At 41.4% G+C, this 26,901-nt stretch overlaps 1 protein-coding gene across 2 annotated transcripts in view; it reads right to left on the bottom strand.

Annotated features, from left to right (window-relative positions):
• LOC126864604 (uncharacterized) overlaps positions 1-26,901 on the bottom strand; it is a 36,069-nt gene that overhangs the window by 1,450 nt on the left and 7,718 nt on the right. Inside the window, exons 1-7 of one of the 2 annotated variants that reach the window (XM_050616112.1) lie at positions 14,465-17,533; positions 2,237-2,717; positions 1,306-1,787; positions 924-1,117; positions 466-776; positions 301-357; positions 35-214 (exon numbers count right to left, since the gene is read on the bottom strand). In XM_050616112.1, coding sequence (XP_050472069.1) covers positions 35-214; positions 301-357; positions 466-776; positions 924-1,117; positions 1,306-1,787; positions 2,237-2,717; positions 14,465-15,033 — 2,274 coding nt within the window. In that variant the 5' untranslated portion in view covers positions 15,034-17,533. Of the gene's footprint in view, positions 1-34; positions 215-300; positions 358-465; positions 777-923; positions 1,118-1,305; positions 1,788-2,236; positions 2,718-14,464; positions 17,534-26,901 lie in introns of those variants that run through there. The other variant, XM_050616111.1, reaches the window with a different exon arrangement.

Here is a 26,901-nt window from a genome sequence, read left to right as displayed (position 1 = left end):
AAACATTGCATATGAGATAAGTTTTAAATCTTACTTGGCATTCACGACTACAATACCACTGATGACCGCAGCCAGCACATACGAACTGTGCTACACGTTCATGACATCCTTGACATCGTGGGGGACTATCTCTATCCTCTCTAGCATCCCTGCCACCCGAAGAAATACGAGTCTCTCTATCTTCGATTACTGCTGACTCTTCCTCAACATCGTCCTACAAAGAAAAATATTTTTAAAATGTATCTATATATTCCACATTAAATGCAAAAATATATATCCCATATTATAGTATACACTTACCACATGAGACTGAACCGGAGTGTTGATCACTGGTGTTATCGTTATTTCAGTTCGAGCCTAAAGATATTAAAATAAATGATATTAGTACCGTCAACATACTAAGCTAATTTGTATATGCAATATGAGTAAAGTTTGATTTATATATAAAAAAAAAAAATAAAATACCTTGGAAGAAGATAGGAGCTCACTGATAGAAACCGGATTAGAGCCTTGATATGACTGCAAAAGGTGCTGGGTTGCCGCACTTTGCTGTGGCATGGACGCGGTTGTTGGTGCATTCCTTTCTCTTTCAGGTGCGGTGAGTAATCTAGCTAAAGTAGGTGAAAAAGTAGTAGGTCTTGGAGATTGTGATTTCGTGAGAATTCCATGAAGTAATGAACCACTCTGTTGAGGTGAAGTATTTTGTGGTGCTGGAGATGGAGCGACGGGGTGAAGCGTCACATCCGGATAATTTTGAGGAGTTTTTACAGGTTCACCTGTAACAATTTTACATGAAAATAATTAATAATTTGCTCGATACTTAACATTTACGAAAGAGTTAAGTCAATTTCTAAATTTGGAACCTCAAAATTTTCCTTTAGAATAAGGTCCTTTTTTGTGCGGCTTTGTACGCAATTACATACCTTGTTGTTGACTTAATTTGGCAAACTGCACAAGCACATCCTTAAAGCTCATAGCACTATTTGGATCAACTGTGTTTGAGTTGCTTTTACAAGAGTCTGTACTAGAAGGCCTTGAATCAACATTGTGACCCGTTTCGACCATAGCTCCACCAGCTCCAAGGCCAACATTCACCGAATTTCTCATTCTTCGACCTCTGTAACAGTTCAAGATATTTAATTTTTATAAATCTCACAAACACGAGAAATTTCTATTCCCAGAAACTTAAATCCTTGTGCAAACTTTGTTCAAATATAAAATAGTAGAAATCAGTCAATCAAAAGATTTGATAGGACTTGATGTAGTATACTTTCTGATTTGCATATTCTGATATTCTATGCTTACCTGCGCGGTACCGTTTCAGGATGCCTGAGTCTGTAATCAGCAATGATAGATCTAACGTCGACAATGGCACCTTGTCGACCTTCGCCGATTTGTCTATTCTCCGGACTAAGCGCTTCTGCCTGTTTCCGGCCATTTTCTCCACTTTGTTTGGGTGGTGTCGATTGGCGTTGCGACGCTTGTTTCGAGCCCTTTTCTCTTTTGAAAGCTGGCGAATCTTGAGAACTTTCTTCAGGCAGATCTTCCTTAGAACCGAAACTCAATTTTTCTTTGGATACCGGAGTAGTATTACCGCTACTTTCCCATTCAGGACCCAGCGCTAAACTAGCTGGTGGCAATGTGTCCGCTAATTGTCCATTGCCCTCCATAAATCCCATAACTTGTCTTCTTCTCTCAATTCTCAGGTACGCTTCCTCCTTTAACTTTCTCATGCTCAAAATCTCGTTCCATTCCATTTCTTTGGCACGTGCTAACTCGTCTAGGGCCTATTTTGCAAAGAATAAGAACGGAAATAATTAAGTACCCAAAATACCTCTTGGATATCGCGTTATGCTAATATTAGATAACACCTGACATCTCTTGAGTCTAATAAGTGTTGGACATCTGTACATAATTTCTCCTATTAAAAAGTACTTACTATTCTCTATGTATATATATAATAAATATCAACTTAATATCCTCTACAACAATGTTCTAAATATAATTAAATTCGATTTTAACTAATAACTTACGACTAAAATGTGAAACTACTTTTGTTCTTTTCTAACAGTTGATATAAACGTGTAATTCTGGAATCGTTTGTGTATATTAAATAAAATTGAAAGCAACGAATATTACTTTTGTCTTTCTCTTCTATCAGTCGATTCAATTGTATAATTCTGGATTTATTTGAACATATTAAATCTAACGGAAAGCAACGAAAAACAATATTTACCTGAACTTCGGCTCGAAGTTGATCAGCCCTCGCAGCAAGTTCTTCCGCGGTAACTTTTTCACAGCCAACGAGAGATGAGATATATTGTTCTCTCTGTTCAATACAGAACTTCTTCGGAGTAGAATTCCCATTTGACGACAACTGCCCATCTGTAGACTTTCTCTTCCTGCTACCTTCCGTTTCCGATTTCGTGCAACGGGAAACTGCGGGTTTCTGTTGCGTCGTCTCCGCCGAGGACAGGCTTTTGCCTGCTACTTCCGGTTCTGAATCACAGAGAGGTTCCTTTTTTATCGTCGTGGATCGAAGGCATTCGATGGTGGTTGGAGCGGCGGCAGTTTCTTCTGGAAGAGCCGCTCCATTCTGCTGACTTTGAGGAACTTTTGGCGAAGACCTGGACGATTCGTCGTCCCTCGTCTTCTCAGCAGAATCCACCTTCTTCCCATTACCAGCCGCACCTTCCATTGCGTGCATCTTGTTCAAACTGTAAATAAATGTTTTCTCCCATGAATAAGCATTTCCTCAGCGTCCTTCGAATATTTTATGTCGTTGGCCTTGTACTACTCGCTAAACTCTGTCGTCTAACTATGTATGTATTGCTTATATGCGATTCTTCAATTTGTCTTTTCTTTTTTTTTTTTTTTTTTGTTAACATTATAACTAATAAGAGAGTACAAGAGATTGCTATAATCGTGACAATGTGACTTGCAGTGTAACACCTTTGATACGATAAATAGTTTATTAAACAACATTTAGATACTACTTAAGATGAAGTTCTTATTATTTTTTTGACACTTGAAATTGATTACAGTACAGTACTAGGATGTCGTTTATTTGTTGATTAATAGATAAGTCAGATTAAAAGTATCTGTGATGTAATAATCACATTGATAAACTTGATAAGTCGGTTAAAGTTTACTTTGACCTTGCATAGAAAATAGTTGTCATTGAATCCAAGGACGTCCAATAGAAAACATCTGGTATACATCTATATTATCATTTTCATGATATCTTGCATCGTGCATACAAATCGGCCACGCGTCCGAAGCAACGGTGTAATTAACCGAGTTGCATAAAGGACTCTTAAGTAAGTGCAACAAATACACTATCTTCATTGTACTATGAGAAAATCAGAGTTTTATTTAAGTTTTATCTAGGTATATCCGATATATTATATATTAAAGTAATATTTTTGTTTAATAAGAGGTTTAAATCCAATCTCAAAAGCTAAACTGTGCGATAACTTTGTCACTTGGCAAAACAGCACAATATTCATTCTAACTCTACAAAACGCTAACAACAAGTTGCACGAGTTGTAGAATAACTATCCTACAATTATAATTATAGTCATTAATTTATATAAGCGTAGTTATGTACGCTAGTTAATAGAAATTTCAACTTATCTTCGGACATCAAAAACAAACATATTGTATTACAACGTTATATATTACCATACATGTATATATATATGTATGTATATATATGTAATACAAAATACACGAAACACCAATCTTTAGTGCTCTTTAATTAAAACATATTATTTCTTTCCTAACATAAATAACCCTGGTACTATATCATGAACATGTACCTAGATTATCATTACTATGCGGAAACTTGGCATTGCTGTATTATTTATTCGATTTATTTCTTAAAATCACTGAAAATAAAAATTAAATTTCTCCAGCAGGGAATTTATCTAACGATCTGACTTGCATGTAACACGTCATATTAGTGGTGCTGAGAAAATCTGTAACATAAATCTATGAAGTATTTGTTGTAACTGTGCGCCCTCGATCGATATTCGGACGCGGATGAACGAGTGGAAAGTGGGGTTGCTCCCACGACGAAGATGACCCACGGTGGTCTTCGTAACGCGTGCATGGCCGTTCTGCGTTTACCCTCAGCAAGAGGCACGCTTACACGCGCACTAGAATAGAAGGTTGACCACACAGTGGGGTTAACGCTTTCGCGCTTCCTATGCGCTCCACTGCCTGCTTCCAAGAGAGACCGCTCCTCTACAGGAACGTATCTACTCTCTATCATTTACAAATCGATAAGTCCATTTGCAAAAATCTATGGTATCAAGCGCTCAGAAATTAAAAGTATTTTTAACCATGTTACGATCTCTCAAATCTTGTATTTCCATTTTCTTCTCATTTTAGCAAATAAACAACATTTATTTATCGTAAAATAGTAATAAGAGATGACGCGTGCCAATAAGACTCGTCACAATATTTTGGTCAAGATATTTTTTAAGATTAGGAGAATCCAATTGGTCGAAAATGACACAAAGTTGCTACGATCTTCGAAATTTACGTTTCGAGATCTAGCAAACGAAAAGGATTTGAATGTTCTAAGAAAAAGTTTAACACGAAATTGAAATGAAAAATCGCGCACGATGATAAGACCTTTTTCACATTTTGTTCGAACTCTGAACGTGATATGATATGTTAAAAAAGAAGCTCCAAAAATTTTTAATGTATTTGCGCGTAATCTGTTTTTTGCTGTATCCCTGAATAAACTATAATTATTTAGGAAAGTTATATATGTGCTGTTTCGTAATTTTCACTGCTATTTATTGTAACTATTCGTGGAGATTTTTAAATACCATAGCAATATATAGAATTAACGATATTCTTTATCGATGATAAGCGACAAAATGTAGTGAACTATGAACTTCGGAGTATTTTAGTACTATATTTTTATACGACTATTTTTAACATATTAATATCCCGGATATAGGTTCCACGGGAATATATTATATCAAAATCTTATTAGCTGTAAACGCATGTTGTGATTGTTGATGAAGCTAGTAATACGCTGAAAATTTAGATTACGACCGTAGTTCCAAAGCAAACGAAACAAACAGGTATCAAAAATATAAAAGCTCGCACAAACCTCGAAGGCTTCCTTCCTACAGTAGACGATTGTGTATTAAATTATGAATTTAATGATTGGAAAACACGAGCAATAAAATATTTATGCCTTCTTAAATACTAATGGGTAAGCCTCATTAACATGTTGTTGCTATTTAACATAATGTTAGTTTCTCAAAATATGACTGTCAATATTTATATGGAAATGTAGTTATAAATTTAAATTCGATGAAATAAATTACTTTTTATATTTTTCAGAACTATTCTTGTTCCTTGTTTCAACGGACACTTGAGAAAACGTCTATCATATTTGTCTTGTCAAATATTACATTTTATTAATATTATTGTTATAAACAAAGGAAACTTCAAGCAAACTATTCCTCCTGGTCACAAAGCAGAAAATACCGTTTTCTTGTAACGTCGGTATTCGCGACAAAATAATTTGATCGAATGAAAGCTGTCAAAATGATAAAACAATTAAGGATATTAATTCTACGTTAATAGGTTGAATGTCATGCAAATTTTATATACCTTGTCTTAGAAACCACAATAGATTCAAATATGCCAGAACGCAATATGTAATTCTTTCAACATATTTTCTATTTGCGCACTTTTCCTTGATAGTCTTATCTAAACTACTTACATCGTTGATAATTTCTTAGTCCGTGAAATTTATCTTATTTTAATTATTTAAAAAAATTAAGTACCGTGAGTCATTGATGGCCATCGAACCAATTAACGTGTAAAAAGATGAATTTATATCAGTTCTGTAATACGTTAGAAAACGTTAGATTAATGAGAAGTAAACATTGTGCGGAGAGAGGAAATACGAAACTGTAGAATCGTCCAAAATTCGAGGCCTACGCCTGTGTCTGGTTTGGTACGAGAGACGCGGTGCTTGTGTGATCGTTCGTAAGAGGGGAGGAGGTTCAGAGGGGGAGATTGCACGTGAGAGAGGGAGACAAGACGGTAGAAAGAGAGGACAAAAGAGGGGGAAAACGAAGTTCGTTGCACCCACTCGCGTTCACTGCACTTTATAGACGCGGATATAGGTTTCGCGGTACCAATTCTGAAAAGCGAAGTCTTCTTCGAGTCTTCGGGGCTTTCGATCGGAATAAAAGGATTACCGTTAATTCTAATGCGTCCAATCGACTCACTTCACGCTAATTTGGTTGGAATTTCGTTACAGGAGGAACGAATAATTTTTTATTACTTCCTACGCACGATGAATAGAATAAATTTTCGCAACGACTCTTTTTTTTTAAATCAGTATTTAAACAGGTTTATGTAATATAAATTAATTTAAATTATTATTAAATTTCCAAAGAGTAGTTAAACATTAAAGTTTCCAACTCTGGAAATAATTTTCAAATACATTCCTCAGGTATTATACGTGCCAGTTAAGTGTTTAAGTAATCGCAGGCCAAGAACTTTAAAATATAATTTAGGTCATGATGCTTATTTTACTATTATTCTCTTGTTCGTCCTTTTTTCCAGGTAGAATGTAACAGGTGGTTACTGGTCGTATTGACTTTCGTTTTCAGCATTTGTGCACTCGCCAATAATCAGATACCGTTCACTTTAACAATTACCCATATAAAGCGACACCATACATTTCATAAATATGTTCATAGACTTAAAAGAGTTGGAAAAATCCTGTTTAAGAATAACGATAGTACCGATCTACTGTCAAACGTAAATCTATTAATTTGATCGTTGTATGGCATAACTAGAAGAATCTGGATATTTTTACTCATTCATAACTAATACCGCATAAGCCTAAAAGGTAGTAAACAGAGGAAACTGAAATAATATTTAATTCATTTTCTACTTGAAATATCTTGGCGAGAATATTTGAAAGAAATCTGCTCCAAGTACCTGTATGATCCGTATTGAAACCCGACGTTTTGTTTACTTTGTATCAGTACAATGATATTCCATTGTCATGATTACTAACATTAAATTCACCGTTTTAAATACTTCTTGGTTAAAAAATGATAACGCAGGAGGGAAACAGGCACCAAATCACGTTACACTGCACTAACTAAAGGATTTGTATTTCGTTTGAGTGTCATGCCTTTCACGCTTTCCTTGGCTTCACGAAACAGTAATAGAGCATAGAGCTGTTTAGCTGTGGCGATAGCGAAAGCGAAGGAGAAAGCGAAACCGGCCGGCAAACCGTAATTGAAATCTTCTGGATGAACGAATAAACGAATAAAACTGGGGAAAACTGTATCGCCAGGAGACATGAAAAATATAATCATTAGCATTAATTTCAACGTTAATCATAAGGAGTTTATAAAGTAGCGGTACACGTTGTAAAGTCGAACTCGCCGTCCTTGTGCAACTCTTTCACGCAGTAGATTCAAAGGAGAATAACGACAGGATTAATATCGATCGCGTAATCGAGGTCACGGAGAGGTTATTATCGATGCTATGGATTTACGAAAAGTATCGAGGTTAAAGAAACGCTTTTCAAGTAAATACACTATCGAAACTAATAGCATATAGCTTGTACTACGAGTTCGCTAAAACACACGATTTTTCAGGAAATACAGGAAATATTTAAAAGAAGGATGTAATATTACTTCACCACGTTTCACGGGGGCAGAATCATGACACAAGAGCAAGATCAAAATTTTCTTTAAATAGCTCCATGCGACTAATATTTTCCTCGAACCAGTATGGTAATGACTGTCACGAATCAAGATGAAACACAAGCTAAAACTGGTCCCTATATCGGTCACGAGATAGCAACTTTCACAATTAAGATCTTAAAAAGAAGAAAACAATCGATAGAGTTAGCGTCATTATTGTTCCGCAGATTGTTTTACACGAGACAAAACACGAAATTACAAAGGCTCTACGATTCTTACTTAACTGTCAAACTGCCAACCTGCTCGAATTTTACCAAACACCTGAAATTGATACATAGAATTTATGTTTGCTAACATACACGCATAAATTACACCGTATGCAAATCGTTAACCTACGCACGTTAGACGTATATATCGGGAAAGTTGAGCAGCAGATTGTTACATCTTCTCGGAAGTAACCCTCGACATCGAGAGGTGGTTTCCGGAGAATTGGAGCGGCGCGTACCGGCAAAAAAAGAGCTCTCGCCACGAGAAACCGTTGACACAGGAACCAAGTGGCATAAACACACTTCGTATGCACCGTTCACACTCCACTTGCACTTTTCACCGCTGCCGTTCGCCGGTCTCGGCAAATCCTTTCTTTCTTCGACCCCTCTACCCCGGAGGTAGCCGGACGTAGTCGATCGGAGCCGATCGTAGCCAATCGGCCGCGCTTCGCGTCTTTGCACCGTGGCGAAACACTCGCCACTTGCCACTCACTCTCGACACACACCGATGATTCCTTTACAACGGGTAGTAAAACGTTAAAGATCATGAAAGGTCATTCGTCTATCGCGAACAAGAAACAAAAAGAAAGAAAAAAGGCAAGCTTCGGACACGACAGAACAAGCGAGTCGCGAAACGAGCAAAGATCGAGTATGGTTATTGCCGCGGTTGGTAAGCCGGTGACTGAAGTCTCGTAATCCTTTTCATCGCTTTCTCCGATGCGAAGTTACTTGTCCAAAGGCACTATCACGTTTCACGGACGAAAGTTCTATGACCGTGCCGGCAACCGCTAGCGTATACACGCAGTTCGGACGCGGAGCCTGTTTTCGCGCATTTACGGTTAGACGAAGGACGTCTAACCGACTATAACTCGCGCGAGTAACGCGAATGCCGTCGTGTACAGAAGTCGAAACGATAAAGACGGATGATCGTAGAAACGTAGAGACACAGCGAGAGAGGAAGAGAGATAACGTGAGGGAGAGAGCGGAGTGCAGCAGGTCGGCCGGCTTAGGTGGGGTTGCCGTGGTTAATGCGGTGGCTCGAGGGGGCAAGAGGGGGTGGGCGAGCAGATAGAAGCGCGCGCGTGTGCGTCCGCGCCTAGATTGGGCTAGGTTAGGTTAGGTTAAACGCTTGCCAGGGAACCTTGCAGCGGCGTCCTACTTCTTCTTCGCGAGCGAGCGCGCGCTTTCGTCCTCCGTCTCCTCCTACTGCCCTCTACTACCTCCTCTGTTTTATTCGAGGTTGTTATAGTCCTATTCGAACATCGTCGTTTGCGTGTACGATTAAAACCGCGATATTTTTCCTCAAAATAGAACTTTTCACGCGCACACTTTGTGCAAGCAATGTCGAAGAATGGTTAAATTGAAAAACACTGATATTCCATCGTGATATGGTAAAATAACCTATATCGTATCGATGATACGAATACGAGCAAATTTTTAGACTTTACACTGTGAAAGATGCGAACGGTTTAAAAAACTACCGGATAAGTTATACTCGTAGTCGTGTTTCTCAGTAATTATAATTATAACGATAATGCTAGTTTGTCCGGCTTTGTGATGCACATAGGAAATGGAGGTTATATATAACACAAGGAAAAATAAACCGTCTAAAATTGGAAAGTTAGCAACTTTAAGCGCGAAGAAATTTAATCAGTTTTATAATTTACAGCGGTGAAAGACCATAAGAAACAAATATTGTCGTTTAAAACTGGAAAATAAATTAGAACAATACTGGCACAGGTCGATGTAAGCAACACACGATCTACGGAAAGACACGACGGAAAGGTCGACTTCGCGGCGCAAGTGGGGGAAGAATACGAAGAAGGAAACCTCTGCATCGACGAAGTTGCTATTATTATTGACATCAAATGATTACGAGAGAGACTCTTCCTTTTTTTTCTCCTACTAAAACACGTCGGAAAGACTTTCACGGGAGCAAGGAAAATAAAGAAGGAAAAGACCGATTTTGACCTTCGCTTTGTCGCGAAATCGTTCACCGCTTGGTATATTTTAGAGCCTTGCGGTTAGAAGAAACCATAACCAAGGTGGAACGATAAAGCAAAACAATTCGCGTGTAGCCTATTTCGTTTTTCCTCTCGTTTTCTAGGAATTTGATTCACGTATTAGAAAGTAGTAAAACTCAAACAGGTTCTTTACTATAAACACCTCTGCAACACATTTAAGAATATATAAACACAGGATCTCAAATTTTAAACAACGTTATAGCAAAACTGCTAAGCTACATAAACACTAATCAGAAACAGATATTTTAAGATGTAGTATTACAGATTTCACAGTCAGATACTTTTAATCCATTCTAAATATATCCACCATAAATTGTATCAGTAAGAGAATCGCAGCGATAAATGCAGCAAAACAATGATCATAACTAACGTGTTTTTCCCAGTAACTAATGTTGGTAACGTGTAACTGATCTCAATAAATTACGAGATATGGTTATGAAGTCGGTCGAATTTCCGGAAATTTCAGAGCGATACGATTAATTACAAAATGATAGAAGAGTAAGGAAGAGAAGAAGGAAAGCTCTATGCTAGTGAGACTTGTGCTATTATTATTATTATTATTATTATTATTATTATTATTATTATTATTATTATTATTATTATTATTGACATCGAACGGTTACGAGAGAATGTGCTCTCCCGCTCCGCTCGCGTTCCTCTCGACCTAATTCGCGAACGCTGACGATCGGAGGAGCGTTCTCGCCTGCTCGAGGCGTCCCTGAGCGCCAAGGACGTTCTCGGGCGCGTTGGTGAACCACACGCGTTCAGGTTCCTCGAAATATTTCACGGAATCAAGCTGAGCTTGAATCTCTCCTTCTCTTAGAAGGATCTCATCGTTGCCCTTAAACGATCAATGGTCTACCGTCTCCTTTTCGTGACTAATGAATTGCTACTTTTGGACAAACAACCAGTAGAAAGCGATAAAAGATAGATAGAGCGAATGCGTCAGGAAATTGTTTCGAATGTTCTACTTTAAATAGAAACCGATGCATATAGAAATAACTAAGAAAAAGATTAAATATACGTAGATAGTTTTGAGCGAGTTTTCCAAGTGAAATTCTTAATGTCGAGCTTGTCGAAAAGTGGAACGATTTATCGAAACAGCTATCACGAGGCGGTCGTATCAAAAGCGAGACGACTGCTCGAATGTTAGGACATGTTCGACAAGGCTAGGTGCATTTGCCAGAAACGAGCCGGTCGTCTCGTCCCTGACCGCGAAGGCCTTTCTCGAACGTTGCTGCATCGGTCAGAGGTTGAATTAGATTAAGTCAGGTCTAGACTAGTCCAAAGTTCTGTCATCGTTCGACCAATAGCTGGCGTACGATTTCAGTGAATTTTTAGCGTTGCATTTCCTTGTTCTTGCGCCAATAAATAAAGCAAAAAAGAAATTCGGATCGTTTTCCATAGATGTCAGCAATGCGCGATAAAGCGAAAGACATTACGATTGTTGATCGTCGAGTTTTCGAAATACTCAGTGATATTGTATGAAATTGACGACGCTGTACTCTCGACATTTCACTATTGGGTGTAAAGATTACTCGAACGTCGCCTTCGTTACCTTCGCGTAAAAAGCAACCGTTAATTTAATAAAAAACGATCGATTCCTCAAATTCCATCGTCAAGAGGAAAAAATGGCCTCACTGTAGAGGCTGAAAGAAATGGTTGCAACGCGGCGCGAGCATGCGGGGAGCATGGCGCGTTATCCAATAACGAAATTAAAACGTCACCACTTTCGAATGATAATAAGGCGAGCACGTCTTCGAAAATATCCGAGAAGAGATAACGATCGGCGCACCATTAGCGTTTTGGTCCGTTGAAATTGCAAAATGCAGTACTTGATCCCGGTATTTAATTTAAGAGGATGAACGGTAATAAAAATCGTTTCGCCCGCGTTGGAATTCCCAAAACCAGTCACGTGTTTCATTGGACGACCATGATGCAAATGGTTCTTTGGGGGAACCTTGCACGCTCAAGGATTCGTGGACGAACCGACGAGGATAGCCGTGAAACTCTGCCCGGTTCTGCGCCTTTTCCACATAAGATCACGCGGCGTTCTACGAGAAACGACGATATATCACGAGGTGGAATGACGAAAGGAGGACGGTCGATTCTCGGCCCGAGGTCGTTCGTAGGTCAAACCGCCGTCGCGGAGACGACCCTGGTCGACTGTTTGTGTACCAAAGATGGTTGGGTCGTCGCCGATCGTTTTCTCGTTCTTTCCAGTCGACCGATTTTCGACAATGTAACATGTGCAATTTCACCGGGTCGTCCTGCGAACGACGCCGATACTTTTCGCCACTCTGTGAACGTCGACTGCCCGCATCGATGCCACTCGTGGTTTATGTCAATCATAAAATTATGAAATTTTTATGGTAGATTCGTTGCTCAATATCGAAACTCGATAAAATTTGTAAAAAAAGAAAAAAAAAACAACGCACAGTTACGTACAATACGAATCGCTTCTTGTTTCGGCGTTTCAATGAATTCTATAAAACGTTTATTCTTAACCGATATATCTGCTTTATATAATTGTTTATGAAGTTGCGGAGGAATTAGCAAATTAATTACCTAATTAGATTATGCTGAAACGAAAGAAGTAAGTTGACATTGAAGGGGAGAAATGAATACACGTCCTTGGTGATATCAGATTTGCGAATAGATATACACTGGACGCGACAAGCTTTAAGGTAAAGTATCGTAGAAAACGTTCTACGAGTCTACGAGAGACCTACAAAGTATTTCCACGTATCGTTATTTTGGATCACGACCGAAGCGATAACGATTCTCAGTATCGATAACACTCCGATCGTTGCCTTGTTTTTCAGATCGGAACGCTCTTGCGCGTTCTTCGACTTTCAGATTAACTACTACATCTACCTGCTTAAAAGAGGCAACGAGAATCCGTTAAAATCAAGCAAAAAAATGCATTTCGTGTGATTTTTATCTTCCCAGTGAAGACGAAGATATTAAAAGAAAATAAGGAATGCCCGCAAAATGAAATTTAAGCAAATACGCATTATCTGTTTGTAAAAACAAAAGCATTTTTATCAACCGGTCGAGTACAATGTAACGAAAACAAAGAGGTAAAAAGGATCAAAGGTGTAAAAATGTGATCGAACTGGAAGGGGCAAGACGTTCAAGAAGAGCTTAAAACGAAGACAGATGTTGAAGAATTATCTGCATTATCTGCACGTGCGTCAGGGAAAAAGATAAAGACGTAGAGTTTCATTGGTCAACACGAACTAGTGGAGACCATGTAGAAAGACGTCCAACATCCGTGTTTCTGACGCGTTCTCCAGCTCGTGTCTCGCTTACCTACGCACATTTTGCCACTCAGCTCAGTATACATCGTTACTTACAATGTACTCTTACGTTCATGCTCACAAGCAGATAACGAATCTTACTCGTAATTACGAGCTTCTTCTTAACGGCATCGATTCTTGTTTGTTTTATATACTTTAGACAGATTAAAAATTCTTCGTCGTTCGATTATAAAACTGGTGAAATTAAAAATATCGTAATGATCTTAGCTTTGCAATTGTCTTTTGTTAGATGGATTACTTCGACACAAATTCGATCTCGAGTAATTTCCATGATTCGTATTCTCGTTCCAGCAGTAACAGGCTTGCAACTGAATCACGTTACCGCAGAAAAATTAACGAGACCTTCCTAACTGTAATCATGTAATAGCTATTTTGTGCACGTAAAAAATTATGTAACTATCTTCGCGCTTCTATCGTACACCGTTAACTTGAATTTTATCGTTGCGAATCGAAATAAAATTTATATCTACGCGTGCTTTCATGGAAAAAAATTATCGTAACGTCGAAGGAAACGTAATATCGTTTTCGAATTTAATACGAGTGTCCCTATTCTCTTAAAAAGTCGAATGCATGACCTTGAAGCGTGACCTTGAAATTAAAGACCCGAAGAAGAAACTCGAAGTGGAAACCCGAACCATCGAGTTTCTTCGTGATACGTACTATAGTTTCTGTAGTTCTCATAGACCGAGAGAAAACAGCGAGAGTTACGAGTGATCCGTGATTGTGGATCAATGCGCCGTCGTTCCTACCAGAGGTCGCGCCGAAGGTCTTCTTGGTTGCCGCGCTCTTACTAAACGTCATAATCATCAATGTTTCCTCTTTCAGCTAGCAAGCTAATCTTTATTAACCTCGATTGATTAACTATTTCATTTAAACAACGACGTTTCTGCTTTCGTTAAATAAAAAGCCAGAAACATGGTAACACGAAATCTCGTGTACGATTTCAACAACGGAACGAAGAATATACAGGCGATACGAAGTATGATAACAATTTGTTACATACAAATAAGGAAGAATAATATAAGAGACATGAAGAGATATAAACAATGTAAGAAAATAGAATGCTTTATCACTTCCGGTACTAGATTCGTCCTCGAATTCATTATCGAGAACGTAATCGTTGGGACCGAATGAAAACGACTCACCGTGGCGCGGGTTTGAGTCCGAGGGCAAGCAGTACGTCGATGCCCGCCATCTTTTGCTCTTGGTTCACTTGATTGCCACTCTTCGCACGTTGTTGGTGTTGGTGATGGTGCTGCTGCTGCCGCCTTTCCGTGGCCGGCTGATGCTGCTGCTGCTTACTGTCAGACAGACCATTCTTGCCGATCACTTTCTGACCATTTAGCATTTTAGCATGGGTGACCTTGAGGAGGGAGCGCTTCGCGTCCTCGACCAGCATCTTGGTGACCGGCTGCACGTTCACCGGCACGCCGATCGTCGGTACAGCACCACGACGCAACCTACTGCGCGCAGGAAGACCAAGCACAAGGTGCTCCATATCCTTCTCATAAGAATCGTTGGTGAAGTGGAGGGAGCATATACGCGCAGTTTGTATGTTGAACGGTATCTCGCCGTTCGAGAGGGGCACGCGACCGCACGCGCGCACCCATCGTGAGCGTACTTCCGGTATCTGGGGGAATCGATGGTAGCGGATACAACGACCGCGGGTTTGACGATGACTGTTGCGGCACGTAGCCACGGCGCACTGCGGCATTGTAACCTCTTAATCCGTTGTCTCCTTCGTATAAAATGATTAACGCACACACAGTGTTTCGCGCACAACAGTGTTTCACGCACACTCAACTAACACGAGATAACACCTCTCTACGACATCCTCGATGATAAGGTTGGAAATTCTATCGTCGTCCAACATCCATCTTCACAATGTCATGATTTCCAGAACACCAACGTTGCTCTCATAACTCACGAAACAACACGAAGTACTATTCTTTCACTTTAGAGCGTAAGTGGGCGTTTTGCAGCGATCCTTTGTTTCTGGCGATCGATGTACGCGTCGGTAACCAGAGTCTTCCGGTGCGAACAGATGCGATCCAATCCTCTTCTTCCTGATGAACGATTCTTGAAATTGTTCCAATAGTTAATCGACGAAGCGTCGTTAACGGCGTGAACTTCGTTTACTTTGGTAGCAAACGCGTGACTAGATGCGTTTTGCCGGCTGAGCTGCTTTGCCAGGAATCGGTGACACTTCGATACTCAAAACAGACGCACGTGGGTGTGCATGGATCCACACGAACACTGACGAACGCGGCAAAGATGGAAATGTTCGATGTTCAAATTGTTCGATCGGCTTCTGTTGGATCCTTCGGATGTTCCTTTTTTTTAAGACACTGCACGTGTGTGGCCCGATAGAGGAAGAATCGCCTCTTTCCTAAAGGACGAGCGTCGCAGGCGGAAAGTCTTAAAGCGTAAACGTATCACTGCCGTGATATCGTAGAACGTGAGAAACAAGAGTGAGACGGTCACGCGACGGAAGCACTCTTGCGTACTCTAGATGACCGCGGGAGGTCGAAAGGGCATCGGTACCGCCCTGCGTGCGACGCCCTGCGAACTGTGGCTAGCGACGTAGAAGGGGACCGAATATCAAAGAGCGAAAGAGAGGAGTAGACAACGAGGAGGCTGGAGGGGGAAAGGGAATACGGACGGCAGAGTACCAAAAAACGATGTGTGCGTAGGCCTTCGAGCAGACGCCTCCACTTCCTCACGACTCAAATTCAAAACGTCACACGCACACGCGGTCGCGCGCCTCCTATAAATCGACCGTCCACCGCACGAGGGTGGGAGTTGTAAATTGAAGAAAGAGCAACAGCAACACGACGACGACGATCGGGGAAACGCGTGTGTACCGCATACGTCTTTTTCCGCAACACGTGCGAGAGACGGGTCCGCGTTGTCGGCGGAAGGTGTCGCCTCGCGTACCTTTCTCCGTTCGTGACGATCAGCGCTGTTTGATCGTGACGTTGATTGGTGGGCGGATCGTCAAGATGGCGACGGATGACGGTGGCTGAACGACGATCGTCGACGAGAGAGCACGAAAATCACCGAACTTGTCAGTATATACGACTCGTGGTAGTCACGAGAGAACACCAAGGGGCAATCGCTGCTGCTGCCGTCACGTCTTCCTCTGTAACTGACTGAAGAACGGAAACGCGGACGGTTCTAATTTCCACGAGGATAGTGACACTTTGAAAAATAAATATAACTATCGATGTGTAACACACGACCGTAATGTGAAACACTGAGTATTCCTGATGGACACCTTGCTAACTACTGAACGCGCGCTGCTTCTCCTTCAGACTGGCCGATCGGGTCCGGCTGTAGAACAAGAGACAGCCAGTGGCAGCTGCGTGTGCCTCCTCGTGTCTGCGTGAAACCGGTGAACCAATGATCGTGCTCCGATGCCGTCGCGGCAGGGATGACGAGTATTGTGGAGGGGGGACAGGGTTGGAAGGAAGAGAGACCAGGGAGACAGGGAAAAAGAGGGAGGAGGTCACCGCTACCGGCTAGGGTCCTTCAGGGGTTCGCTACCCCTCGAACCACGCGGTCCTCCTTGTCTCCGTTATCCGGTATAACCAACCGCTACCGATCTCCTCTCTCTCCTCGCCGTCCTTCTCGTGCGCTTTGAGACCCTTCTCCTTCAGCCACGATGCGCTTCCTCAACCTGGTCCTCACAGGGGCGTTAGGTTACGCGTACTCTTTTTCTCTTCATCTCCACGAATGGTTCGCGTTCGCTTTGTCTGCGACAGCATGCTGAACCCGCTGCTTCCTACCGACGACGACTATTGTCCAGTACTGGGCAAACACGCGTTAAGCGTTAAAGAGAATCAGATCTTGCCTTTGTGCTTCGTCGACTCGAATTTAGTCTCGCAAGAACTCCGTCATCATCGGAAGGAAGAAATATGTCCTCCGCTCTCGTATCGTAGACGTTTCCTATTGTAGAATCTTGCTTGGGATCACCACGGAAAATTCCGTTTCGTTTCGTTCCGTTACGAAAGGACCCTGATGGGACGCAGAGTCCTACAGGAGGCCTTCTAAAAATAATCGAAGCGAGGAGTTCGATTACAGTAAAGAGCACTCGCGATGGAATCTTCGATCGAACTCTCCGAATGTGTGATCGCTTCTTCTAATACGTCAGCGCACGTACGAACGTGTTCCGAGTACGTTTATTTGTCTTCGAATGGTACACTTTTTCAGAAACGTGAACGGTTGATAATGTTGAGCCTTTAATTATTCCATTCAACTGTTTAGCGACTATAGCATTCGTAGAAAGTTTCTTGCCGATGAATGAACATTCCTCTGGTAAGACCGTTTCGTCTAACGCGTTTAAATAACGCAGAGAAAATATAGTATATACACCTGTATACTTATTTTTAATTTTACCATAGCAGGTAAAATCAGTTCAAGTAAAAAAGACGCGAGTTTAAGCCCAAAGCGAATAGAAATTGGATAAATTCCTGCAAAGAAAAGAATTCGATGGATTTAACACCTTGGCGAACAAGGTGGAAAGCACAGTTTTGTAGCTCTGCTGTGTATCGTAGCACTCAATTTCCCATAACCAGATGTAGCCGAAACTTGAAATATCGTAAGAGACTAAGAATATAGAAGTTTCTTTATTCTTATTCGAATTTGTAATTCGTTTGCAATGAAAAATCGTGAATCGTTAACACGCAATTTCAAAGCCGGTATATTCAAGTTGTGAATACTTTTTAATCCCAGATCGATGTTCTAATCGATGCTGGCGAGCCTTGCCTATATTGTTTCATTTTACGCACTTTGTGTCGATATTTCGACGGGATTCTATCGCGTATCTGAGAATACAGTAGTATTCCTCTCCTATTGCCGCTAATCAGGTTCTCATGGCATCTTATGTGGCACAAAGGAAGGAGAACTTGACCCCGTTCGATCGCAACCGAACCGAAACTGCACGATCAATAAGTCCGGTTAATTGTGTGGATACAAGAAAATTCCATGAACCGACCGACCCAGGATCGACGTCCTCTATCAAATCATCCGAATCGATTTTAATTGTTCGAGCGGCCGATGACAAAAAAGGAAACGCGGTCGAAGAACGAAGTTGGAGGAAAGCGTTGCAGCAACGATTCTGGGACATTTCTGTATTTGTTCAAGAAGATCGTGATGCTGGAGGGTCAGCCTCTTGCTTCGAGAAAAAAGCAAGCAAAAAGGGGAGGAGATCTGGCATTGAGCGAGGAATCACCGGGGATGTTGGCACACGACATCCCTCGCCTCTGCAACACCTTAAATGCTTCCAACGCTTCTAGATATTACTTAGAACGTGGCTGTAGCCACGAATAAAATGGAACGATACGGTTCCTACGTCGACGCGTAAAATCGAAAAGATTGATTTTTCAGCAAATTATTAATACACGTATAAAAAGAAGCTTTCGCTCTACTGAATATTTAGGCACTTTTATACGATAAGGGTTGTTTTTTTATGACTTTTAGAAAGCTCTATCCCGATCCGGTTTCAAACGAAGCTAAGTTTAACCATAGATGATGTTAGATTTTGATAAAAAAGAACTTAAGATGTCAAATAATGTATACAATAACGAAACAATCCTCCTACTAAATCGAAATTCCAAAATAATGTGAAATAAATTTATTGTATGGAAAAAAGAGGCGCGTCCCAGTTACTTATAAGTTATTTAATAATCGTCGATCGATTAACCTAAATGGATCGATCGGAGGAAGCTTGCAAGGTTGCACATATGCGTGGAATCTAGATTTTCAATATGTATATCATCGCTGATAAGGAACTGGTCTGAGGAGGATTCTCAAGGGCGAGAGAAACAAATTAACAATCTCAGCGATATTAGGTTCACCACATCGGTCATTTTGGTTCGATAATCAAGACACGCGTACCAGATAACGTATGCTCTTCCGTGTATTAGTGGGATTAATGGCATCCAGTTATATCGCTATAGATGTAGTTCGTTCTGCGTACGACAGACAGATTTTCTTCATTGAATGAAGAACAAGTACAGATCTATTTCAATTCGAAGATGGTATCCCACTGGGGGTAGCCATTCACATGCTATATTACTATATCACTAAGCTATAATATTTTACCAAATGTCCTACTGGACAAATTGTAAAATGCAAATAAATAAATAAATAAATAAATAAATAAAAGATCTATTTCATGGTCGCGTTAACGTTTCTTTTCGCTGCTTGTAAATCCTTACTTTCACCCGGAATTAACGAATTTGAGTTTTTGAACTTATCGACTCGAACCAGACGATGATGGTGAAATCAGAGTTATTCGTTGTTATCTTTAGCGCGCAGTAAAAATAATCTCCCGTATTGTCATCAATAACAGAAGGTCTTCGACGAGGCTCGATGTAGACGCTCTAGTTCCAAGACAAACGTTCTCCTGCAACGCAACAGCTTCCCATCGATTCTCGACGAGGATCTTTCCCCTTATGCGATATCGTATAACCAGTGCGACGAACGCGTCGAGGTATCTCCCCCACGTTCCCAATCGTTCTTTCTCCTTCTCGGCAGCGGCTCAACGATTTTCTCGGAACGCTTCTGCGGAAACCGACTGCGTCCTGGTACCAGAACCGTGTTCTAACAGAAACATCTTCATGGCGTGGTTCTCTGGAGAGTTTTTGTCTGGATGCGTGACCAGTGCGTTCACTCTTTTGACCGCGTGGAGCCAAAGAGAAGCCATCGAAAAGAGAAGCAGGCACGAAAGCCCAGACTTCGGTGTGGTTCACGCGGCCTCTCAAATAAGGACAGACCGATTTCCGGTGGTCTCGCTCTTCCCTCCGTACCTCCGTGGCAACCTGACCCCTCCATCAAACGATCGAGGGTAACCTTTCTCTTTCTTCCTTGTTGTCCCAAGACTCTTCTTTCTTGGTCCAATGTGAAGAGAGAGAGAGGGGGGGGAGGGGGAGAGAGAGGGAGAGAGAGAGAGGGAGGGAGGGAGGGAGAGAGACAGAGAGGACGTTGCGCGTCTCGCTTCTTTCCATGACGATACGCAGCCGCTCGTCTCACTCTCCAACGCGGCTACTAGAGCACGTTTTCGCTTCTTCCTCCGTTGGTCGGCTAGAACGGTCGTTCTTTCTTTCTTCGTCCAATATTAGAAGCCAGTAAGTCTGTCCTCGTCTTTGTTCATCTTTGTTGCGTGGATGGTCTTAGCAGGGCAGGCTGTGTGCGGGCGCTCCGCACAGCTGGCACAGGAGGGAAATAAGCCGAGGCGTCTCCAACTTGGGGCCACCAGACACGACCGCCTGGAGAACGACCAAGAAGGATGCGCAGCTGCGACTCCCTTTCGCCGTTTTACACAGCAACTTGGCTGCTACAGGTCGAAAAATCCTCTTCGTGGGACGAAAGAGGATTCGTCTGGCCGTGGGTTGCCCACAATCGAGCTACGCAATTTTAACCGCCTTTTCTTTTAATCTGTTCCACCGTTATCTCCTAGAAACGGAAGTATTCCGCGATAGGCAACGTCGTACAACGTCGTCGCTTTGTAACCTTCGTCGCTGTTCTCCGTTTGTCTAGCCGCGATTGTGTTCTTGCATCGGCACGTTTACGCGTCAAAATCAATTCTATCATCGTGTAACGCGATACGAAATCATTGAAGACAGACATTGATGACACAATCGCTTATACGCACACGAATTGCTAATTTACTTCTTAATTTTGCTATTTCTATCGAGACCAGTTGTTACGTTTCAATCTTATCAGAATATTCCAAGGTTTTGATTTTTAATTTGAAAACGTTAAAGCAAATTGCGGTAAAGCGAAGCGTACGGTGTATTGATCAATATTTCGATTCCAAATAACAAAAGAAAAAAATGTCAACGAATTTTGGTGAACGTTTTCATTAAAATTCCTATTGATCGAACTTAACTCGAAATTGCTAGAACATGGACGTCGCCGTCATAACGGCGGCAATAATTGCACGACTGTGGGAATGTATACAGTGTCGCCAGAAACCGTAATCGGAACTTGATGTGACTGGTGCCAACCCATCTTCGAACATGAGTCTGTTAGTATGAACATCGGAGCATGCGTATTCCGACGCATTCACCGTGTACGCAGAGGATCGAAAAGCTTCTGCCCGAGGGCGGCTGAGATGGTACCAGCGATCAGTTTCCTACTATCTTTCCATCCTCTGTTTGACAACGTTACTTTAAAATTCGTAAATATAAGGATTCTATATAATACGAAACACACGTACACTGAGAATCTATATTCTTAACGTGTACATGTTTAATAAGACGTAAATAAACTCTATTTATATCTGTGTGATAATATTGTTTCCAATGATTAGTAATCGACATATTTTCAAACGAACAAATTGTTTGCCAGCGGTCAAGCAATCGGAAAAATAAACACGGGCGAATCAACCGAGGAGGTATACCGGCTGTAGTGACTCATTGGTCAAAGCATTTACACGCAAGAAAATATATCTATACGTTACCATAGAAAAATATCACGACATGATCGCTTCATACGATACGATCCACGGTGACCAGCTTATCGTTGATAAAAAGCTGCGCGTCCAGATGAAGAAAAATTCTTATTGGTTCCGTAACAGAGTTAAATCGAACGTGGTTGGTAGCCACGCGTTAACTTACATTCCTTGCGTACGCGTGGTTTCAGCAGCACGAAGCAAACCAGGCGGGAGAGTGAAATTTACGTTGACCGCGTGGCAAGGCAGAAGCGTCGTCGGCGGTTCACCAACGAGCGTAGAAAGAGACGGAGGGAAAGCAGCGGGAAAAGAAAGCACGCGGCGGTGTGGCGCGGTGTAACATGGTATATTACATATTTAGCCGGAAACGGTGGAAAGCAAGCTTTGGTGGGCTCACCTGGCTTCTCAAGATTTTTCATCGTTTCTCCAGGTTGCCTCTCGGCTCGTTTTCCAACCACTTCGTCCGCTTATTACGCCGACCTAAGGCATGGTATCTTTGGTACACGGGCGCGTTCTAGGTGGTTCACCCCTCTCTCTTAAGGGGCAACCACCCCACTCGCGTGGTTCTTCCTATCTTCGTCTCGCTTTAACACCGGTGTGACTGTGAGGCTCGAGCGAAAGGGAACGAGAGAAGGGGAGACACCCTTCATCCTTGAGGCGGGGTCCCGGCCACCCCGCTGCTAGGTTCGCTAGGATCAATACCCGCCATCCGATCCAAAGTCCAAGCCACCCTCTCTTTGCCTGCGCTGCTTGCCTGTGCCTGCTTGCCTGCCAAAACCTGCCAACTTTGTCTGTCCAAGTCTCCGGAGAATTCGAGTGGCTTCCCAAATCCGTCATCACCGAGATGCTTTCGAATCACCGGACGGCTGCTCGAGGCTTCGTGGACAGCGCGATTATTCGCTGTGTCACCTTGACAGCATCCGACCAATACATGATCGATCATCGCGTATACACTAGATACGTATAGGCGATTCGTACAGTAAGACTAAAGTAAGAAACGCAGGTGAGAAAATTTCCACGATAATAACGTCGCGAGTATCGAGCAAGTTGGTTTAGATACCGCGTGACGGATCGTTGAAATCTTCCGAATTTACCAGTTCAGAAACTAAGTAACGGGTACCGTTCGTACTATTCGAACGACGTACGTCCATCTGGAGCTTGTTAATTGCGTAATTTTCCCAACTATAGGACTTTTACAGTCGTGGTTGGCAAGAAATTAGAGAATTAAATACGTCGAGACGCGTTAAACGCATTGAAACATCGCAAGATAAACAGAAACATCCATCAATTTCTCTTTAAATAACTTCTATACACTTGTTAATCTTCTTTTCCGTCGTTTCGATTTTATTGAATCAGTTAAATCAACATAATCCTCGATTAAATCACCCCAGCTGTTACCACAATTGGACATTCGGACTCTTTCGGTCGGCATAAGGCAACGTTGGACCTCGACAAGCCCGTGTAGTTTGACAAAAATTCGCTTATCGATCATTTTTTCGAAATTGACACGATACTTCTCTTGCGATCGTGTCTCGAGCCAACAGAAAACACCTTGTGCTAAAATAAAAACCAAGCAGATGTATTGTCGTATGGTCGCGTGGTTAGTAATGTATAAAGTATGACCATCCGATCGGTTGTACCAAGTTATGTTTAATTCATCCTTTCTTTGTCCCCGTTACACCAGGTACAAAGCCGACGTTTCCAATGCACCGGAGAATCGTTTTCGGAATTGGAGAACCGTGCACCAAATTGTTGTATCGCGTATTATCATACACCTCGCGAGACCGCGAAGTTTTCTCTGCATCGCCACTTAACAATCTCGATAATTAAATAATTAAACTTCACGAAATATTTCGAGCAAATCGCGTGCCGAACATATTTCGGCGAAACGAAAGGCAACTTTCCTTTCTTCTAGTATGTGGCAAATGGCAAAACCTGTGGTATCGCGTTTCGAAACCCTTACACGTTTTAATCTTTGTGTGTATTTAAAAGGGCTACCACTGGATCAATCTAGTTTCATATTCGAGTTTGACGAGTACTCGTCAAAGAGAATACACAAAAGCGTGCCTGTTGCTTCCACATTAAACCAGTTAACTAAAAATCGTCGAGTTCTATATTCTGTACTATATACGAACCAAACTGCTGGCTGGTTTTTTACGCTAGTTTGTCGATACGTTAAAAGGTATTTTACATTCCTTTATATTAGATTCATACTTTTTATACCGCTAATCGAATACCAGATAGACATCGATCAATTTTCTACGCAAAAATCTGTACGCCCAAAGAGATACATTCGACGATATATCTATTGGATAGATATCCGCTGTTTATGCGACGTTAAATTATCATGACGGTAGAAGGTAGACGACTTGAATGATGTACGTAAAAAAGGAAAAATCAAAATAACTCTACCATGAGAGAGACACAGAAATATTAGGTCGTCCGAAAGGTTTCTTTCGTTTTATGAGGAAGTAACGAACGCACAACATTTCCCGTTTTATATTATTTTATCGAATTACGAATGATCCATTTTGTTCTATCACAACGTTCGACAGATTAGGTTTCGTATTTGTACAAAGATGCGTCGTTGTAAAAGACGTGTCTGTAAAAGAAAAACACTTTTCGGACAACTTGATATAATTGATACCTATCGCCATTCGCGATATCAAAAACAAGAACGGGCAATTGCAGTTGCTAAAGCCACGAAGGAAAATCAAAATCGTTTCAACGTCGCATCGAAATCGCTCGTCCGAGCACCTCGTCGTTAAAGTCCAAACGGTGAAACCGACAAGCAACCGATATATATGTCGGGTTAACATTAAGATTTAAGGCGCGTAACGATTCTTCGTTTGAGTTAGTCATCGTTTTACGAGACAGAGATTATATTTACGCGAATATACAAGATTTTACAAAATATTACGAATATTGAGTTTAATGAATGATAAGATTAACAGATGATAAGTTTAACTAATAATTAGATTAAAGAATAATAAGTTTAACGAACAATAAGAGATACAAATAATATGTCTTACGAATAATAAATTTAACGAATAATGAGATTAACGATTGATAGATTTAACGAATAATGAATTTAATTAACGCTATTAACAATGTTTCCGGGGTTCAAACGAATCCACGGTCAACGGGATAACTCTTTACTATGCGTAGAATAATTTTAAACACAAAAATACGATTGCTGAGACACTCGGTAAATTGGTCGATGTATCACTTTCCAAGGCGATCACACGAACGAATATCTGATGAAAATCTTTTTCGCTATACGACTGCATTTGTTTGTTATATGCTCGCTGGAGACATCGAGAAGGTTCCAATCGTTGTTGCCAGGCAATTTCTGTCAAAAGTTTGTTGTATACACTTTGGAAACATCGAGAAAGATCCAAACGCCGTTACTAGACAGTTTCTGTCTGGAGATTGATTCCTAATACAACGTGTGTCCCATTATATCGACATCTCTAAAGTACAATTCTATGTGATTTCTAGGGAGAACGATACAACCGATTCACACCTTCGTCAGGCAAAACGTTTATCCCGTGACCGTGGCTACGTTCGGCGACCAGTTGTCACCTCGAACCCACTTTCGCTTTCACAAATGTCAAACAATTACAAACGACAATTGCTTAATTACAGTTATGATAAAATCTAGGCTAAAGCATTAGAAGGCTTCCTCAAAATTGCAAAGGGAAGGCTCCGGTTTTCCTTTCGTCTCCGACATATAGAAATCTTTCCAATTATTCGAATCGTGATGGCGATGTATCTACGCGCAAAGAACACCATAAATCTCTCGGTGAAGAAACTCGCGTCTTTTTTCCCAGTCTGGAAGCAAAAGGGTTGAAAGGAAGATCCATCGGTTCGCAGGATGGAACCCATATAGCGTCTCGTAGCGCGTTAGGAACCTGCTCTTTCTTCCTCTCGTTACTGCTATAAACGCGATAGCGTAACAGGGGTCAGAGCCCGTTTGGAGGGCGGAATTGCGAGGGGGATTTCCAGGAGGGGGATGACCGTGGTGGTGAAACGCACTGGGGCTGGAAGGCACGCCCGAGGGTGGTATTGCACGATGGTAACGGATGGTAACCGACCGGGCTTGGATCACCGGATGACGTCATTGCTGCGTTACCAGGATACCAAAGATCAAAGACCAATGAAAACGTCACCTTCTCCTCACACGAGCAACCTCTGAGGTCGAAGTCAACCTAACAATAGATTTTTTTTTCTAGCCTCTTTCTTTCCCCGTCTCTCTGACCCTCTACCTTTCTTTCTCTTTACTACACTGTTGAATCATTTCTCGATGCTGACTGTTGTGCTTATGATAATGACGCTTCTGTCTTCGTTATCGATTTCTATCTCGACTGTACGACGACGACAGACAGTCATACGACGTCGAGGATATAGCCGAGATTACGTGGCACGACGATCGCTGATATTTTATTTATACCTGTTGTCAGATATCCGAGGCGAAGGATTCGAGGAGACGCGCTCCAAAGAATAATCTATGATAATTATTTCATCCTGCGTTTATTCCGCCTTATTGGATCAAGCGTTCTTAACCTTCGACCTTGGAACAGCTAAGACATTTTCCTGGAATGCAAATGCTCCTTCGGGAACCGGCAGTCATAGTTCACCAGCGATTTATTTCAGGTTTACGAGTGATTATCACGACTGATTTGATGATACCTACGGTGGTATCTTGGATCGATGGCCAGTTTCGATTCTCTATTTTCGTCACGTCGTCGATACGAGATTACGTTTCGACAGTATACGAAAAAGGAAAATAGAAATAATATATCGTAAACCATTTGTATAATACATTTGTATGACCAGCGTATTTCCAAGATTTGGGGAAATGAGAATAAGTATAATATATCTCAATTCATTGGAACGAACTTTAACCTTAAAACTCGACCATTTTATTTACGACGGCTGTCCTAAATTCCGTTTACTTTATCATTCAATACCTACTTTCCTTTCTTAGGCCAGTGTCACTAAACAATTCTAATTGCAAGGTTCCGTTTGGTCAGAACAAAAGGTGCAGTTAAACGTAAAAAAGGTTATTCATCCTAAACCGCTTCTATCATTTGAAAACAAATCGTAGTACGTCTATAATTT

This window comes from Bombus huntii, chromosome 4 (genome assembly GCF_024542735.1).
Source record: "Bombus huntii isolate Logan2020A chromosome 4, iyBomHunt1.1, whole genome shotgun sequence".
Lineage (NCBI taxonomy): Eukaryota > Metazoa > Arthropoda > Insecta > Hymenoptera > Apidae > Bombus > Bombus huntii.
Note: the sequence above shows the minus strand (reverse complement) of the source record. Positions and strands in the feature narration are given on the sequence as shown.